Source organism: Mastacembelus armatus, chromosome 11 (assembly GCF_900324485.2).
Source record: "Mastacembelus armatus chromosome 11, fMasArm1.2, whole genome shotgun sequence".
Classification (NCBI taxonomy): Eukaryota; Metazoa; Chordata; class Actinopteri; order Synbranchiformes; family Mastacembelidae; genus Mastacembelus; species Mastacembelus armatus.
Window position 1 is genome coordinate 9906586 of NC_046643.1, and position 20518 is coordinate 9927103.

General features: G+C 41.1%; 1 protein-coding gene across 1 annotated transcript; it reads right to left on the reverse strand.

Moving 5' to 3' along the window:
* Nucleotides 1–228: 228 nt before the first annotated feature.
* On the reverse strand, nt 229–19207 carry col1a2 (collagen, type I, alpha 2). Its single transcript, XM_026300080.2, has 50 exons — nt 18997–19207; nt 17316–17320; nt 15880–15915; nt 15310–15402; nt 14728–14784; nt 14440–14484; nt 14241–14294; nt 14076–14129; nt 13862–13915; nt 13687–13740; nt 12971–13024; nt 12579–12623; nt 12248–12346; nt 11957–12010; nt 11523–11621; nt 11025–11069; nt 10717–10815; nt 10497–10550; nt 10301–10408; nt 10164–10217; nt 9928–10026; nt 9620–9673; nt 9396–9494; nt 9239–9292; nt 9061–9114; nt 8848–8901; nt 8456–8509; nt 8308–8352; nt 8019–8117; nt 7705–7812; nt 7520–7573; nt 7344–7397; nt 6377–6430; nt 6186–6239; nt 5982–6089; nt 5620–5673; nt 5102–5155; nt 4764–4925; nt 4526–4633; nt 4050–4157; nt 3783–3836; nt 3581–3688; nt 3370–3423; nt 3089–3196; nt 2886–2939; nt 2520–2627; nt 2180–2423; nt 1821–2005; nt 1476–1718; nt 229–1288 (listed from the first exon to the last, which is right to left on the reverse strand). Exons 1-50 carry the CDS (start codon nt 19064–19066, stop codon nt 1142–1144), a joined length of 4068 nt encoding a protein of 1355 aa, XP_026155865.1. The 5' UTR covers nt 19067–19207; the 3' UTR covers nt 229–1141.
* Nucleotides 19208–20518: the final 1311 nt, after the last annotated feature.

Here is a 20518-nt window from a genome sequence, read left to right on the forward strand (position 1 = left end):
TACATTGGCATGGACAGTGTAAACAGAAATTTACTGTACATTAAAACTGGATGTACTGTTCAAAAGCAGGGTAGAGGGGAAGGTAAATCAAGATACGTCTGTGCTTCCACAATAGGAAGATGCTTAATGATGATATGTAAATCATCATTTAGTAGGCTAGACCCAAAATACAGTGACATACCTTCAATGGTGTCATTAAAACATGAAAGCACTTAAGTCACTGAGTAGTGTGTTTTGGAACATTGGACATGCTTTATTTCAGAACTTTTCACAATTTATTTAAACATCTCACATATACAAAATAGGTACAATAGACTTTGTGGTGTGATTTGCTTTTTGAGAGAGAGAGAGGCCGCCTAAAACCATTGAGAATTGGATGAAATATGTGCTGTCAGAATGAACACTGTCTGTGGGATTTGAAGAGTTAGAAAAGCCTCAATAAAAATAAAAAAACAAAAACAAGAAAAAAAAAACCTTCTAGACAAAACAAAAAAAAAAAAGAAAGAACAAAATAAAACAAAAACCAGACAGAACATTCCACCTGCTTAAAGTGAGGAAGTATCAGGGGACGAATGCAAGACTCCTCAAATGTCAATACAAAGTAATACAGTAAAAAAGTGGTTTGCTCCACAGCTGCATATTAGCACCATAGATCTCTGCTTCAAGTAACTGAGCACCTTCCGATACAGGAAAAGGCTTGAAGCCTTAGAAGTCTTAACATCTTGGTTGTGGACCCAGGGTTTGTCAATAGTATTTTCTTTAGGTTACAGGCATGAGGTAGTTTAAACCTTTTTCATGGAAATTGTGGTTTTAAACCTCCTCTTTGGAAGATATACAAAGACCACAAAGTGATGCATACTTTCAGCGTTTTTATTACACTTCTTTTATTTTTTACAAAAGGATGACATGATGTCCCACAACAAGGTGTTATCCCGCGTCCCTTTGGGTTGCTGTATTAATTTGCATTGCACAAACGCTCCTTTCAGTCCGTTCAGTCCTCTCCGATAGTTGCCCATCTTAAGCAAGTGGATGCGCAGAGAGAAATCAGCATTCAGTATAAAAAAACAACACAGAAAAGAGGGCAGAGATTTTGTTTTTTCGTTCTTTCTCTCTTGGTGGTGTTAATTTATCATGAGTCTATTTATTTGAAACAGACTGGGCCAATGTCCAAACCAAACTCCTGATCAGCTCCACCAATGTCCAAAGGTGCAATGTCGAGGATGGGCAGGCGAGATGGTTTATTTGTTCTGTACTCAATCACTGTCTTGCTCCACTCACCGGTGTGTGTCTGCAGGGGCAGTGGAAGGAAGAGAGAGAATTTCAGAAAGGCACAATGTGTAAATCACTGTGAGACATCTCTGCTTCATCTCACCAAAAACAGTTCATACATAGAATAAGGAAGAATGAAACTGAACCAATGATGGTGACAGAGGAATGACCAAAGAAGATATCAGAAGAAGCAAAGAACTACTCACAGTGCAGCCATCCTCCAGCACGGAAAAGGTGAATCGGCTGTTGCCCTCGGCCCTCAGCTCCACATCATTGGAGCCCTGGAGCACCACAGCCTTCTTCAGGTTGCCGCTCTCATCGTCCATGTAGGCAACGCTGTTCTTGCAGTGGTAGGTGATGTTCTGGCTAGCCTGGTTGGACAGCAGGCGCATGAAGGCCAGCTGGGTGGCCATGCTCTGGGGGCTGAGGGTCTCATCATTGTAGGTAAACTGCCAGAAGGAAGGAACACTAGTTAATATGTTGTCTTGTCTATTAGTAAAGTGCAGCCAATCTGTGTACAGCCCAAATTAAGTGATGTGCTTCCACCTCACCTCAGTACCACCGTTGATGGTCTCGCCGAACCAGACGTGCTTCTTTCCCTCGGTGCTTCTGTACCAGTTCTTGCGGGCAATGCTCTCAGGGTGGGCATAGATGCAGGTCTCGCGGGTGGTGAAGTCGCAGAAGACCTTGATGGCATCATTGATGCAGCCCTGGTTGGGGTCAATCCAGTAGAATCCTACAGAAGAGGAAGAAAAAAAAAATCAAAACTATGGAATGAGTGCATTTTTCTTATTTAGGGGGCTTGCTTAAAGGCCAAACAAGAAGAAATTAACCTATGGGCTTCAAAGGACATAAACTTTCCTTAATGTTAAGATATATTTTTGCTATATTGCTACAGAGTTGAGCTTACCGCTGCTCCAGTCAGGGTGGCCGAGCCTGATGTCACGGCAGGTACGGGCAGGGTTCTTCCTGGATCCCTCAGGAGAGAGCAGGTTCTCAATCTGTGTGTTCAATGACTTGATAGTGGCATCAACCTCGTAGTCCTTGGCTCTCAGAGCAGGCTGATCAGCTCTGTACTCCTCATATCCGGAGACATCATATCCACCACCAGCAGGGCCGGGAGGACCGGGCAGACCAGGAGGTCCAGGAGGACCCTGAGATGGACAAAAAAGTGGATTTATATACAAACTGTCAGTTTACAAAATGAAATTCAGTGTTTTAGCAGATGAAGGCATTCAAGATGTGCTTACAGCAGCTCCAACATATCCAGGGGGTCCACGGGCACCAGGAGCACCAATAGTACCATGGGAACCAGCTCTGCCATCCTTACCAGGAGGTCCATGGGGTCCAGCAGGTCCCTGAAAAATAGATCATCACACTTTGAAACATTTGTTTCTTTGGGAAATTCTGCATCATATAGGGCTGTAAATTTACAGCATGTGAACATATACACATAACGTACCAATACAAAATATGGTACATGAAAGTACAATGAACACTCCTAAATACCTTGTGTAACTTGTGTAAGTGTTCGACTGGTGACATGATGCCTCTACAATTTAAGTGGAACAGGAAAAAAACACTGATGTATTGTGGTTAATTAGGTTTCCACTCACTCTGGGTCCAGAAGGTCCAGAAGCTCCAGCGGGCCCAGAGTCACCAGATGGTCCCTGCGTGGAAAGAAAGTGCATCACTGAATGGCAGCTTTGTGCAGTGTTTACATCATGGTGCTATTAAACCTGCCAACGTATCTGGAGTCCATTTATGTGTATAGTGGTGTAAGCATCAGTGTGCATCATGATATTGTGCCATCACTCACAGAAGGTCCAGGCATTCCCTGGAGACCAGGATGTCCACGCAGACCCTTCATGCCTCTCTCTCCCTTCTCTCCAGCAACTCCCTTCTCACCACGTGGTCCAGCAGGTCCCTTTAATACACACACAGCCAGGAACATCGTGTCACTTCAAAAGAATACAGTTTACATGCTCACATTTTAGGTGTTATGGAGGTGCACATATATAATCAGTCTGGTCTCCTTTTAAATAGTGATTGAAAACAATTCTATGGGCTCTTTTTGTAACTATCGAGTATTCTACTTACAGCGGCACCTCTAGCTCCAGCGGCGCCAGCAGGTCCAGCAGGACCTCCAGGGCCCTAGTGACAAGTTAAGAAAATAAGATAAGTGAATCAGGTGAATGTATATTAGCAATGCTTGTACCCTGCTAATGTATTTTATAAAAGGCAATTTTAGAAACAAAAATAATCTGTCTTGTAGTTAATCCATTTTAAACAGGTTGCTGTTGGCACGTACAGACTCTCCACGGTTTCCAGGTCTGCCAGCAGCTCCAGTGGGTCCAGCAGGTCCGGGGGCACCAGCAATTCCTGCGGCACCAGAAGGTCCAGGCTCACCACGGTCTCCCTAAATGTGGTGGAAAGAGATGCACATCAGATCACAGCATATATGAATATATTTTGTATACATATACGCTATAAGGTGTATTAATGGGCATTACCTTAAATCCAGCAATACCAGGACGGCCAGGAGGTCCATCGTTACCAGGGCTACCCTGTGTATGGCAAAGAATATTACAGTTTACATAATAGTTCCTTTACTGGTTTATATCACGCTTTCATGTAATTTCTGTGTAGCTGTCAGTAAGTTAAGCCAATTAACAGCAACTCAACTTGAATGGGATATTTTGGAAATCCTTATCCAACGGATCAAATTAATCTGTTCACAGATTACTGGACTACCAGTAAGTGACATGTCAAATCCTTACTTCACGTCCAGCCTCTCCCTGAGGTCCGGTCATACCAGGCAGTCCAATGTTGCCAGGAGGACCACGGGGTCCAGCGGAACCAGCAGGTCCTACTCTTCCAGGCTCTCCCTGTAATAGAGTGCAGAAAAAAGGGTCAAATATAATTAAAGGCTTCATACTGTGATACAGAATATGTACAATACATGTTTGACCTACTAGTAGTATTCGTTGGCTTTTGAATTTCCCAGTACTCATGCATACTGAATATAATACTGTATGCATGAAGCCTGCTGTCAGTGTGAGTCTTGGTTTTAATAATTTATTACTGTGTATTCATTGTCATCAAATTGATAATATTTATGTGCCAATTCAAATTTGGGGTCATCTCATCATGCTGAAGGTAATGGCTTTTAAAGATGATGAATAAAACACTCTCCTTGGTGCTTGAAGTACAGGTGTACCATATGGGTACACTATTATTATTGATTTGTACTTACCAGAGCACCAGCACCACCAGGGCTACCACGATCTCCTCTAGCACCAGGCAGACCACTGAATCCCTGGATTCCAATGGCACCAGTGGTTCCAGGAGCACCAGGGGGACCCTAAACAGATACGTGACACATATTGATGCACTGAGATTATAGAGGTCTAGACTAGAGGAGGTAACTCACATGTATTTTTGTGTTTCCTAGTCTTGTATGTGTTAATTAGGAAAAATTTGCTAAAACTTACAGTGGCACCAGACTCTCCATGGGGTCCCTTCTCACCAGATGGACCAGGTGGTCCATGGATACCCTGCTCTCCAGAAGGACCAGTAGGACCAGGATCACCACGGAGACCACGGGGGCCATCCTTACCAGCGGAACCAGCGGGGCCAGGGGGTCCAACAATGCCCTGAGAGGGGGAGAGAAAGAGTACAGGTTAGTGTGAAGTATTAGTGTGTGTTTGGTGCAGAGTGATGCAAGGGTAATTATGAGATGAGAATTTACAGTAGGAATCAGTTTATGAAAAGCAACAGTAGTGTTTGCATGTGTGTTCATGATATCTGTAAATATAAAATCAATACTTACAGCAGGACCAGCAGCACCAACTCTGCCAGCAGCACCAGGGAAACCAGTCAGACCCTGATAAGAATCACACACAGTCAAAGGTTATATAGCGAACGTGGTGTATCTGTTTTCATGTGTCTATGTGTGTGTGACTGGACCTAAGAAATAAGATAAAGATATTTTCTGCTCAAGGAGCATAGATGAAATACAAATACAAAAACAGAAAAGAGACAAAATGTCACATTATGGTACATTGCTAACTTGAAATTTTGACTTAAAATGGCTTTATGGTTGTTTGAACTAAGGGTTTAAAGTCTAATGATGACTTTCTGACATTTCAATTTAGCCTGATCATTAAAATGTTTCCAAAAGTTTGGATTTTTATTTTCATTTACTACAAGTTCTGGTAACCTATTAGGACTTGACGTGGTTTAGTGTTGTGAGTAAATCTGTTTTTATATATGACACATTTCATATAACTTACATGCTTTTGGATGCAATTAGGAGGAATTCGTTTTTTTTAATGTTTCAATACTCACGGAAGGACCGGTATCTCCACGAGCACCAGTAGGTCCAGCAGGGCCAGCAGGACCCTAGATACACAGAAAAAAATATCAGACACCATTGTTTATCAGTACTAGTCATATATCATCATAACCTATAACCTATAATTCTAAATTTTATCCCACAGGGCTTCAATACCATCTGAATCCAAAACTAGTAATGACTTATGTCATCATTTGAAATTATATTATATTCTTGTATTCTGATTCAGTTTACAGTTATTATTTACATTTTAGTATTAGCAGTTAATATTTCTATTACATGAAACCTACACTCGTCAATTTAGATCTTTCAAGGTGTAAATATACTGTATGTATTTTGAGTGAATGGTACTAACAGCAGGTCCAGACTGTCCAGCAGCTCCAGCAAGGCCAGAGGGACCAGCCTCTCCCTTTCCTCCAGCAGGTCCACGCTCTCCTCTTGCACCAGTCTGACCATCAGCACCCTACAGGGAGGAGGAGGAAGAACAAGACTGAGTCAATATCTGAGAAACTGTGTGTGTGTATGTATTTGTGTGTTTGTGTATTGGCTGCTTACTCACAGGGGGTCCAGCGAATCCAGGACCTCCGGCAGGTCCAACCTCTCCACGCTCTCCCTGTTGATAAAAAGTAGCCAGTTAGAAAGACTGAAAAATAAGATCTGTTTTTTGTGTTATATTTATGTTGACAGATCATTCAGAGTGAATGTGGTACTACAATGTTATAACAAAGAAAGTAAAAAACAGAATCTTACAGAGGCTCCACGGGCTCCAGCAGGGCCAGCAGGTCCGAAGGAACCACTCTCACCCTACAGGAGAAAAAGGTGAGTGCTTTTATTAGCAGAGTTGATCAATCAATCCAGTGATCCATCCATAAATTCAAGCAGATATGTCAAATCTTTTTTGAACATAAATTTTGCATGAAATACTATAGATATTACCTTCTATAGATATAAGAATAGCACAATAGTCTGATTATTCAAATAAACAAAATAAATTTAGGTCACTTGTAGAATTGAAAACCTAATCAGTTTATATAAATCAGCTAATATAAATATACTTTCAAATTTGGAATTATTGCAATTCCAAACTTTGTTTTTTTTTATGCCATGCCATGCAAATCTATACTAAAGCAGTCACTGATACTGAATTGTTGAATGTTCTTGCTCAGCCAGTGTGTCTATAGGCCAAAGGGATATAAAATGTCAGGAAAAAAAAATTGTACAAATTAGAAAAAATACAAAGAAAGAATTTAAAATACATAACAATGTTGTTGGTTTGCTTGCTGAATTGATTTCCATGTTATTACCACTGTTACCCTTGATTAAGTTGAAGGTCAGCTATTAAAAATATTATAAAACAGCCATTAGGGGGCAGTGTTGAGGTTCTAGTATTGATACAATGCTACATTGGGGGCAATTGCAATTACTACTACAAATGAGTGGGAGGTACTAATGTATGTAACTGCTTTGGTCAGTCAAGATGAGATTTATTACAGTAGATTCATCTCAATAACATTTGTTGATGGGTTTCTGTTTGAGGTCTGGTACAGGATCTATCCACTATCTTGTATAATGTTGGAGGCTGCTGTTTTTAGGCCAAAGCAAAGCTCTATTACATGGCTCTGTCTGTGTTGCATTGTACATCCTAAATACCTTCATTCTAATTATTTCTCTCACTACTTGCTTTATGACAAATCATTTATACACATCATTTACTTACCTTATCACCATTGGCTCCAGTGGGTCCAGGAGGTCCAGCAGGTCCGGGCAAACCCTAGAAAAACAGCGGGGCGCACAGTGAGACCGAGGTTCTGGTTGCTACATTCAAACTACTGGAATGGACTGACAGTGGTTTTATATCAGGTGCCTAAAGGAGGATTAGTGAGTTTAACTTACACGTGAACCATCCCTGCCAGCATTGCCATCAGGGCCTCTGTGTCCAAGCTCTCCCTATAAAGAGAGAGGAAAAGGTGTAAGGCGGAGTATTATAGAGAAAAAAAAAACACTGTCATTAACAAACATGACTTCTTTTGAGGCTAAACTCCTGCTAAATTTGCAGGTGTTAGATTTTGAGAACTTACCTTCTCTCCCTTGGGCCCAGGAGCTCCAGCACCTCCCCGCTCACCAGGCATGCCACCAGGTCCCTGATGTCCGGGAGTACCAGCGGGTCCAGCAGAACCAGGCTCTCCCTAGTAACATATATTTTGAACAATGTTTTTTTTCTGTGTCATCAAACACAGACAAATTTATAAAAATTCATTTATCACGAAGGCTTGGGCAGCTTACAGTTGTTTCTCTGAGCAACATTTTTGACAGTTTGTGTGTCTAGGGGTTATCTATAACATTTGTTTATAACTTTAATCCCCTGCTTGAGCATACTATAGTATCATTTTACCTTGCCACCATCAGGTCCAGGGGCACCTGCAGGTCCACGGGCTCCAATTGGTCCCTGAGATCCAGCAGCTCCGGCAGCACCAGGATTACCACGTTCTCCCTGGTGGAACAAACAATTTTTTGACTCATTTATTTGGTGTAAATAAGACTCAGCTATTCTTCAGTTTGGACAGATAGTTTATCCTGAACACTGAATGTGATGTGAGGGGGGTCTATTCAGTATTTGTGAGCTTACAATAGCACTACACTCCTTCCTTCTGCAAAACAGAGAGATGAACAAGTGAACTTACCTTAGTACCAGCAGGTCCAGGAACTCCCTGGTCTCCTGGGATACCCTATAGAGATATGAATAGTTAATTGGAGATGTAGCACTGATTCAAAAATTTCTGTTGACTTCATGTCATGGACAAACTTGATGTGTGTTTCTCTATTGCTTACTCTCTCTCCAGGCTTGCCAGCCTCTCCAGCAGGTCCAGCGGGGCCAGGCAGACCCTAAAAAATATTAAGCTGCAACATTAGCACTGAAAGAATCAACGAAGTGGGGAAAAAACCTATCTATTATTGTTTTTTTTTTTTTTAGCTCTGTCACTTTCCACAGACAACAGGGCATTTACCAAATGCTCACAGGATTTTAAAAAGAGATTAGTAGATCACACTATATGTAACTGTGAAAGACGCTTCTGTTTGTATTTTTTATAAGAGATTCTTTTAGTGAACAGCAGCAAGAAGTCACAACTTTGGGCTGAAGGGCAGTAAAACAATATACAGTTTCTCCAGGTAAAACTGCTCTGAATTTCTGATTTATATAAAGACAAATGATGGATCCAAACCTGGAAACCAGGTGCTCCAGCAGGTCCCTGCTCTCCCTTCTCACCAGGACCACCCTATAGGGGGAAAGAGAGAAGAGTAGTGTTACAAAAGGCACACTGATGTCATAGTAACAAAATCTTTAGTTAAACATTGTACAGTAGATATTTGTCAGAATAAGGGGAAACTCAAAACAACTAATATGTGATATGAATGTGACATATAAGGATACTTACAACTGGTCCAACAGCGCCAGCAGCTCCATTGTTTCCATCAGGTCCAGGGGCTCCCTAAAAACAAAATACAAACATTATTATTTGTGACAACTCCTGGCAATGGGGGAGTTCATAAATGATAAATGACATGTATGTTTATGTTTAATATATCATTATATTTTGTGTTTTTTTGACTTACTCTCAGTCCAGTGGGGCCAGTGCCTCCCTTCTCACCAGGCTTGCCAGGCTCACCCTGAAGGAGGTAAGAGGCAGGTTAAGTACAGGTTATGAAAAGAAACAAAAAAACAATATATTTCCAAATGTTCATTTCCACTCTTAAATTCATTTCTACTTACAGAAGGTCCTTTGGGTCCAGGGAAGCCAATGTTTCCAGGCTGGCCTCTGGGTCCAGTTGGGCCGGGAGGTCCAGAGCGGCCATCTTGTCCAGAAGGACCCTGAAGGAGGAAGTAATGTTAACTGTATATATTCGATCGGATATGCTCATAAACTGTACAAAATGAGACACATTGAGTCAAATAATGAAGAAATGTGCATTATCATAACATTTGTGTTTACTTACACTGGGTCCCTCCTTTCCTGGGGGTCCGGAGCTTCCAGGGCTTCCTGGGAGACCCTGTGGAAAATAAACATTTATTAGTCATTAAGATGTACTGTACTGTTACAGCTGACCCTTCAGTCTAACTACCTTTTATCAAAGTCTTGGGTTTAATTCAGAACGTAACTTACCTACTAATTAAATTAGGCTACTACTGCTCCAAGCTGCTGTTCTAACAGAGCTTTTTTCACTTTGCTACAGGCCTATTTTCCACTTGATCTGTCTCTGGGATTGACTGGATTCACTGTTCAAAAGCTGAGCAAAAGTCTCACCCTGAGTCCAGCTGGGCCAGGCTCACCAGCACGACCAGCATCACCAGGGGGTCCACGAGGTCCAGCTTGTCCAGTGGCACCACGGGCACCAGGCATGCCCTACAAGAAGGAGACAAAATGGTGAAAGAGATGAGATAAAGTTTGACTAAATATTAACTTAATCTATTTTGCAATTAAATTTTGTACTACTACATGTTGCATGTGTATGAGATGTAATTTGTTATTCAGACACTTACAATGGGGCCAGTCCTTCCCTCAGCACCAGGCAGACCACGGCCGCCAGGAGCACCCTACAGTAGACAAAGGCATTAACAGGTGATCCAAGTGACATAACACAATGCCACCCTCTAGAAAAAGACTGTCTGGTACTCACTCTAGCTCCACGGAGGCCAGCAGGACCAGAGGCACCAAGCTCACCAGTGGGTCCTCTCTTGCCCTCCTCACCCTGAGGTCCAGGGGGTCCCTGAGGTCCAGTATGACCCTGAAGAGAACAGAGAAGATTAAGGTCAGCAGTCTGGGACAGTGCACAGAATCTGATTAATTTTTTAAATGAATGAACATGAACTTACAGGCTCTCCCTTGGGACCAGTGTCTCCCTTAACACCCTGAGTACCTGGATCTCCCTAAAACAGACACAGATAAACAGATGTTCGTAAAAAATTAACCTGTTTACAATTAATATAGGTCTTTCTGCATTATGCATATAAGAGTATGAGAATTATGTGAACATACAGGCTTCTAAGCAAATATATATGATTTTTATCAATGTTTCTATGTATGCATACTCACAGACAGGCCTCTGGGTCCAACAGCACCCTGAGGGCCCTGGGGTCCGGGTCCTCCTCTTGGTCCAGGGAATCCAGGAGCTCCAGCAACACCAGGAGTACCCTAAATGACAGGGGGGGGGGTTACTGTCATTTATCATCTTAGCTTCAAACATCATATTAGCATGATATATTCTTTAAAAACAAGGACAAATCATGAAAAAATATAATATTAAGAAAAAAATAAATCAAGTTTAGTTTTTCAACACAGCCTCATTAATTATGAGCACTGTAGAGACCTGATTGTTGTAGCAGCCCTAAATGAATACTTACAGAAGCTCCCTTGGCTCCATGAAGACCATTAGCACCAGGGTTACCCTAGGAAGGGAAAGCAAGATGTTTTTTTTAAGACAGAACACATTTCTGTTCTAACTTCTCTAACTGAGAAACACTTCTAAAATGCTATAATATAGATAGAGGTCTATTAGCCCATTTGTAAAATCTCCATTACAATATTGAGTATGTGATAATATCACACATCACATTGCAATTACATTACAATATGCTATAGCAAGAACTGTCTATACAGTGGAGCTCTTTTGTTCACTTAATGAAATGTGCATCAATGACACTGCCTTTAAGGACACGCACCATTTATACTATAATAATAATGATGGCAGGCAGAAAATCATCAAAACTTTCTAACCATTGGGACAGAATCTAACATTTTAACTCACTAAAAAACACGTTTTTCCTAATTATTATTCGAGGTCTGGTTAGACGGGATAGGAAAGCACCTGGGTTTGAGCGGCAACATGTTTGTATACTTACAGGTGGGCCAACGGGGCCAACAGCACCATTGGGGCCAGGCTCTCCTCTAGATCCCTGAGGTCCAGCTGCGCCAGTAGGTCCAGCAGGTCCAATCTCTCCCTGTCAATGACAAAAACATATACAGAATAAGAATGTATCCATATAACCCTGTAGTTATATGGATATTATATGGGAATTTAAAATGATATTAGTATGTGAGTATATGATCTTAATAATACTTGTTTGAAATGTAAGGTCTTTTAAAAAGGAAATCAACTGCTCAGTGTTTGTGGAGATGTTTAATATTATGAGCAATTCCCCTGGGGATACAGACAAATTTAAAGTAACAGATATATGTCTCTGAAAGATGCCTGTACTGTATGTTAATGAAGTTTGTTTTGTGGAAGGCTAATGCAGCATAGAGGGGATGCCACAAGGATCAACATCACACCCACCTTGGGGCCTGGGCCACCGGGGAAACCTGGGGGACCAGCAGCACCAACGGGACCCTGGGTAGAGGAACGGTATATGTGACATCAGCATATATGTCAAACAAGACAAAGTTCACATTAAGGTCAAAGATTAAAAATGTTGCTTTTACTAATATGAGTAAACCAGGCCTTTTATATTACACATAAGAACGTATTCCTTATGATACCAATAATGAAGTACGCTTTATATTGTTGACATCCTCATCTTGAGATGAATTTCATTATCACAAAAGGGCTTAAAAGGGCAACACTCACAGCAGGGCCAGCAGGTCCAGCATTACCATCAGCACCACGAGCACCAGCAGGGCCAGCAGGGCCAGGACGACCTCTCTCACCAGACAGACCACGACCACCCTGAAGAAACAGAAAACAAGAGTGATGAGAAAAATATCTTTGCTGCAAAAATAGTGTCAAATGATAAGTTCAGTAAGAAAAATATGTTTAAAAAGCATCTAACATGGCTGTGATAACATAACCATTATAAAAGCTCTAATATGGTCAGAATTATTGATAATGATAATTATTGAGATGGCCTAACGTTAATAATACTGTACGCATAAAATGTTAAGCATGATCAAAAACTTACAGCCAGTCCAGGGCTTCCAGCAGCTCCATGTGCACCAGGCTCACCCTATAGGAGAGGACAGAGAAGGTGAATTAAGGTGATCTGGAGTGAAGCGGCTCATGGTTACAGGTTAATAGGTTAATTAAAGAAGTGGACTAGAAGTTGAGATATTGCGAATGCTAAGTTGACTTCTCATTTGTTTCTGCTTACAATACTCCTACATGTATGTATCTTTGTAGAATCTACAAGACATTATTCTTCACACTCATCAAGTCATCAACAACACACACATAATATCTTATGAGCAGGCTGACATCAACCTTTAATATAGGACTAATAGAAACTGGGATAAAAAAAGAAGTACTCCATAGGAACATTTGATGCTGCAGTCATGAAGAAGATGCCCTTCTTACCTTGGGACCAGCACCACCAGGCTCTCCCTTGCGTCCATCCAGACCAGTGTAACCCTAAATCACAGAAAGAAAGATGAATGGAGATATTTCAAGATGTTAGAGCTACCACATTTCATATAAGGGACCGCGGAATAAAAATTATGTTGTATTACACGTGAGATCAGGAAAGAAAATATCATGTTAGGGAAAAAGTGAGGAGATACGGATCAATTTTAGACAATCCAGGTTCTTAAGAGAATTAATGTGCAAATGAACAAGAACTATTATTGATTGACCTCTCCATAATTCTTATAGGATGGGATACATCCAAAGCCTCATGTGAGAAATCTTATCCATCCTCAAAGGTGGTTTCTCAGGGGGCTCTCAGTTGGCTCTTACTTGTATGGAAGACACCATGAAGTGACTTCAACTATGACAGCAGTAACACTTCCTTTCTGTCAATACAGTCAATGTCTCATTTTTCATAATAAACTTTACATTTTCCATTTTGGTTTTCTCAGGAAGAGGCAGGAAGAAGGATTACACCCAGTGGTTCTGAATATGGGGCACGTTGTTTCCACTTTGGACACAGCTCATGGTGTGGTTCTTGCTTCATTTTATTCTGCTTTGGAATAGATGCCTTCATGCTGCTGGTACTCAGGTGAGCAGAACTACACTGTGACTTCCATACAAGTAGGTAAAGTTCAGGTCAAGGACAGGAAAAGATCAACACTCACTCTGTGTCCCTTCATTCCTGGAAGTCCAGGGGTTCCGGGGAATCCACGAGCACCCTACAATTCAAAACAAAGTTGAATATTTAATGTTTCATTTATATCTTACTAATATCTGTTTGCATCAGTTTGCAATATGTGTTTTATGTTTTTTTTTTATGTTTTGGTGAAACTCTCTTACCTGAGGGCCGGGGGCACCTCTGTCTCCAGGCTTGCCAGGTCTGCCGTTGTTACCCTGTGATTCAGCAAAACAGATTTTATCTTTTGGCATTTAAATAACAAAAAACTACAACTCAAAATAAACAACTCCAAGAAAGAGGGAACAATCAAAGACTTTATGTGTAGACCAAAGTAACCCATGAAAAGTGTTTATAGAAAATCAAAAGTGCACATACATCCTCTCCAGCTTTGCCAAGGGGTCCAGGGGGGCCACGGGGACCAAGGGGGCCCTAGGGAAAAGAAAACCAGAGCGTTAAGATAATAATGACATCACCTGATCACTCCAGCTCTGTCAACATAATAAAATGAAGAATTGTGAATATTTTGTCAGATAATCTTACAGGCTGTCCGGGCTCTCCAGGCTCACCAGCATGTCCGGTGTGTCCCTGAGGTCCCTGTTGAATGAGAGGAGGCAGAGCAATTAGTCATGTAAACAATATGACAAGTGCCAGAGCCAATTCCTATTTTAAGCATGAGTAATCAGTCAAGTTTGATCAGATCAATATATTGGATAAATTTGCAGTGGGGGCTTGTACTTACAGGGGGTCCAGGAGGTCCGGGAGGGCCTCTAGCACCCATCATACCCTGAAAAGAAGAATCAAATAAATGATAAATTACTAAAATGAAGTTATTGCAGGTCACTGTATTATGAGCATGATTCAAACTGACTAGAATCAAAATTCAAACATGAAACACAAGAATCTTATCAAGCGTTGGCATGTGTTTCTGGAAATGGTTGCTTTAGTGTTACAAACAGTGATGTGTGTTTATATGTGTATATATTTGTGTTTGTGGGTGTGTGGGGGCCAGAAAGACAGGGGCCCTCACCATGGGTCCAGGGCCGGGATCAGGACCTTTTGCGCCATCATACTGAGCAGCAAAGTTCTGTTGGAAGGCAACAATAGATTAATTACCCCGATTACACACTTATAAGTCTCTATAGATATAATATATCAGAAACTATTAGACAAGAATATTATTCATTCAGGTTTCAAACATTTTTAGAATCTGTAAACTTAAGAAAAATTAATAGTAACACTAGTAACTAGGTTGTGTATCGTGCATGTGTTTTCTTTTAAAAAGGCATTAGGGACATACGGTTAAAAAAGGTTAAAGGTTATAAGGTTATGACATCTTCAATAAGACAGGGAGGTCAACAGAGGTCAATAATAAAATTAGGAATGTTTTTTAGGACTTGTCAGGGTGACACAGCAGCATGAGTGTTGTCAGGCCGGCAGTCCTCAGTATATTGAATATGAGTCCTGCATCACATGGACAACTTTTGCTGCTTATCCTGCACAGTTTGCATATTGAAAATCAAACTACAGCATTATCAAAGTTTTTGGACCCCATTTATAATAATCTGCTAATCCAGGTTGGCTCTTTTGCGAATATAAACAGCATACTTACTCCTCCGAGTCCAGGGGGTCCAGGGGGACCAGCGGGGCCAGGGGGTCCAGGGAGTCCGGGTTTGCCATCTTTTCCATTTGGGCCCTGAGGACCCTGTAAAACAAAGGTGAGATAATAAGTAAACACCCTGAACAGCTGTTAATATCTGAGGATGCTGCAACAAAGTGACTTCTGTGAACTATACAGGAACTAGAAGACTAATTTCTCGTGAGCTCAGTGTGGTTTCAGAATTCAATGGATAAGTAAATAGATAACTAGATAATGTTTAACCACTGTCAAAAACCGTCTTATTGATTTCAGCAACAGAGGAGAGTATGTGGTACTGTTAAAAAAAAAAATCAAGCAGCAATTTTATGTAGTACCTAACAGCCATTCAGGTTACTATTATTGTCTGTAAACACTAGGCCTATGGCTGATGTAAACAAAGAGGTGTGGTCACATGAGGTTAGAAGGTCAAATGACGTCAAGAAACAGTGTGCCAAGGATGCTTCATAAACACACATAATCAAATACATATTTGGAAATGCTTGTTTGATCAAAGGCAGAAGAGTTCAGTTAGGTTCAGCTTACCCTGTCACCTCGAGGTCCTTTGTCTCCTCTGAGACCCTGTGGTAGAGGGATGACTCAGTCAGACCAAAACATAGAGCAGATGGCTCAGTTTATTGCTTTAACATCATGTCAGCCCCAAAATATTCTTCTAGCAAAGCAGGCCAGTGTTGCATGTACTAAACTAAATATACTGCGACTAAAAGCAAATCAGAAACCAGATTTGAATTATTCTCAAATGCTCTGGTATATGTTGATATCAATAAACTGTGCACGAGTTTATGGTGCAAAGACAAGCATTTTAGTGCCCTCTGATCTTTACCAATCTTAACTATGCTTTATGTCTGATATGCCACATTCCAGGTGAAAAATGACACATATGATGTGCTCACCTTGACTCCCTCCTAAATAGAAAAGAAGATAAATAAATGTAAGATTTATTTATTCAGTCTTTTCGGGGTTTCTCAAGTCACTGAACACGTAGGCTATATCAAACACTCAGCCTTTTTAGCTTTTGCGTAAACTAAAAACGATAAGTAGCCATTGTGGAAAAAAAGAAGCTAAGTCATGCAAATATGATGTGGTACTAGCACAATAATACAGAAAATGTGCTGATGTAGATGCTCGAATTAAAATGAAAGCACTTGAGAGCAATGTGCATGTGATCAACATGTGAACAGAGATGCTTAATGAAATAAACGCTGTCCCATATCAAACTCAACAACCTCTTATAAGTAAGAGCATGTTAGTTCATGGATTCAGCAATAGAAGTTCTTAAATGTTACCAGAACCACAGAGTGTGTACTGCAACTTGTAAAATATTCTAATGCTGTGGCTGAAGCAGCAAACACCATACTCAGAGGTGTTTCATTTTAAGCAATCTCACATATGAGCAGAATCATTTCAACAGTGATTTCATTATAGGAGCCCCAGGCTTACACAAACGAATAATTTAGTCATTTTTGGCTTTCAAATTTTATCTGAGCTGAAGATTTCAATCTTTTGTACCTGGTCAGAGATCAGCTTTTGATAGCTATTTTAAATCCAAATCAAGGAGCAGAAGAAGATTTCAAACTGACCCAAAGCTACAGAAGCTGTTAGGGGCAAACCTCCGTCTGCCCCCTCTCTTCTGTCCACAGAAAAGATCCTTTGTACCAGGCTCTAAGGGTGCCTCAGCACGACGGTTTTAGCTTTCACTGACACAAACTTTAGCCAATAGGACCCTCACCTACTCATGGACAGGAAGGAAAACTGCAAGAAATAACTTTAGTTCAGGGGCAGAAAATTCCTAAGTGAAATGCTCTGCGCATTGTTGAGATTGCTCAAAGGGTCAAGAACAACCGACATGTCTCTCCTTTCATGGAACATTTATCAGCGTTTAAAAGGCAAAAGACAAAGTGACAAGGTAAAGCTGACTTTAAGATGTTGTTGCTTCCATGGTTGTGTGCATGTGTACTAACCGAGGCTGTGGTGTTGAGGAGATGGAGGAGAGGAAGAGAGAGAAAGGTGGGGAGAGAAAAGGGGATACTCCGTTAGATCATCTTAAGAACAAAACAGTCACCTGAAAAAGAAACAATGTCATTTCCATGCAGCTACTTGTTTCATGCGTTAACTTCTTCATACAGGGTTTGTCACTTTGCATGAAAAAAGGTGAACACACTCGACTGGAGATAACTATTATGCAGACTGAATTTTCTTTGTTCAAAAAAGGGCATATTACACATGTTAAATTCCAGTAATCCTATGTGCAAGGAAACCTACAACTTAGAGAATATGTAGGGAGAAATAGAAACCTGGGCCACACACTCATCCAGGGTACAAACACTGTGCCGGGGTTTGGGACTGTTAGAACATTTTTGCCTTTTGCTAGAAAATGTTAAACAAGGCCCTTGTCTATCACAGCAAACCTCTTCAAACTGCCTCTGTAATGAATGTGGATCTTAGCGTTCAGTAAGATTCCAGATTTGAAGGCTCTGGCTGCTAACAGGTCTAAACAGGTAGTTGATGCCCTTGGGACAGGAATATTTGGCCTGCTACTGCAAACTACAAACTACAGCATTTGTAATGTACAGCGCTTATTGATCTTATTGATCTGATGTCACTTGTGCTAAAATATTATCATTATGTGATAGATTTGTGGGCAATAGGTGAATTTGAGCCCAGGTGTTATGACTTGTGCTATACTAAATTAGTAATCTGCTTTCATTTTGATCTTCTGATGACTGCATCCTTCAGTGGTGGCTGATGTTTGTATCTCTCGTCTACACCTTCTCACAGGAGGACACCAGCTGCCCTCTCTGAATCTGGACCACCTTGTCATGGCTCGTTTTGGCACAGCTGGAACCTCCCAATGAACCCTTAACTTATCATGTCAAATCTGGACCACAAGGTGGCGTACCTGGACATTCAAAGTGATGTGAGGTTAATTATTTTCCTATTTGATGGATTACTGGAATGAAAAAAGTTTAACTTTATGCTGCATATCTTGTCTTCTTATCTGCAAAACGTCATGATTTGTTAAACTATACAACCAACTGCAGAAAGTCAGAGACAAGTTTATGTAGTTTAAAAATATTTATAAAAACGGAAACATTTTATAATTTATTGTCATTCCTACTTAAGCTTTGATAAACAAATCTTTTGAAGGGGAGAAAATTGATGCCAAGTAGATGTTTGCACCCACGGCCACCAGGGGGAGACATTACAGTTTCCTATAATAAAGCTTCATACCCTGGACATCTGGATGGAACAATGTGTACAACGCCCCAAAAAGTTTTTCAACCTAAGTCTTAAAGAAAAATCCACAACTAGGCTAGTTTCATTTCTCCACATGCATTAAAAGCTTTGCAGATACACTAAGCTAAGCTGACTCTGTCAAAGCAACAAAAACTCTTTTCAGCAGTGTAACTTCTCCCTCTCGGGAAACTAATCAAATAATATTTGTATCCTTAGGGAAAAAAAAACAACAGAAGAATCCTCTGCATGAGCTCAATCCGTTGAGTTTAATTCAGCAGTGCTTTGAGCTTCTTCAGGTTGACCTTGATGTAAGTCCCAAAACAAAAGCCAAGCGCAAGATCCTCAAGCAGTGGGACCCGAAAAAAAAATATCCACCACAGAGAAAGAGCAGATATTGAAACTTACATTGACATGATGCTAGGTATGAAGTTACTGCAAGCAGCAACAGAATCCGGGTATCCACAAAGCTGAGCATGTCTAAACAGACATGCAGACTCCTTGTGCTGCTGAGCCCCTGTTTTTAAACCACCTTCAAGCAGGCATACAGTTGTGGTGACGCGAGTAACTCCAAACTTAGCAGAAACTGCTGCCGTGATGCTAGAATAATAAAGTTCTATCAGGCCTATTTATACGGCAGGAGGGTCCCTGGTCTGCGTGTCAAAAGTCAGCCCACCGACCAATGAGAGACAAGAAACCCAATCTGACTCCCATCCCTCTGCAGCTCAGAGTCAGTCATGTGGTCCTGCATCTCCCAGCCTCCTCTCCACCAGAAAGCGTTTGGCAAAGCTTTGGAGATGATGACGAGTACAACGTTTTAATTAGGTCCATTCTTTTTGAGGACGTGGACAACGTCGACGTTTAAAAGGGAGAAGAAGGCCTACGATTTCCCCCTCTTCAAGGGGTTGCAGTGAATCCGGAGTGTCAGTACTGAGACTGGCGCCTAGTGTTCAACCCTGCCAGCCGTTTAGGTTTGTGCGTAAAATGTGCCCGGTTTAGTGCGTCTTTCTGGCATCAGGTGGCACCGAGAGGCTTCTCTCCTGCGTTGGATTTGATAGAAGAAATAAGTTTATAGGAGAATTTAGGATTTTCTATGAAATTAAAGCTGAAGCGGATTTTATTGTAATTTGCTTCATTGCGTGGCGTTTTTACGCGCGGGTTCACTGAGAGAATATGATACTTCAACCTTGTTTCTCATTGATTTGGAAGCCATTCTAATTTGTATCATAGTTCATTTTTGCTACACAAGTGCAGACCATATGCACCAACCTTTTCCCAAATAATCTCCAACAATTATTTTACTGTGAAAATAAGAATAAAATGGATTTCTTGTTCCTGCATCTGAACTTTCTGTAACAGTTCACACCCATTTCTGATTTCTGTTCCAAAGCAAAAAAGCAATGAAGCTTTCACTCAGCCAAAGTCTACCAGTGGAATGCAGTGGCTCACATGCACCACATGAACAAGGCTGGAGCTCCAGTCTGACAAAAGACAGGTGTGAAGGAAAGCTTCAGCCCACACGCCCCTCACCCTCCGAGCAGCTCTTACCTGCTCACATGACCAGACATGTCATCCGCTCTATACCGCCTCAACAAGACACACTTGTGGTCCTCACGCTGCCTTATGTTACACACCCACTGCCCATTCCAGTCAATAAAGCACACAGCATGAACATCATCTTAAACAGAGAAATGCAATAATGCACTCCACATTTGAGCATTTGGATGCCAAATGTCTTTTCACCATTAAAAGAGAATATCTACTGATGGAGGAAGACCAAATCAAAAACATTTAAGATTTTTAAGAAGTAAAGTTGCTGCACAGTATAGGCAGGTCTCAATACATGTGGGAAAAATTTCTGGAGTAAACAGTGCAGTCAGTTAGTAATTCGGTCAAGTTGAACCATATATATAAGTATTTATCTACATCA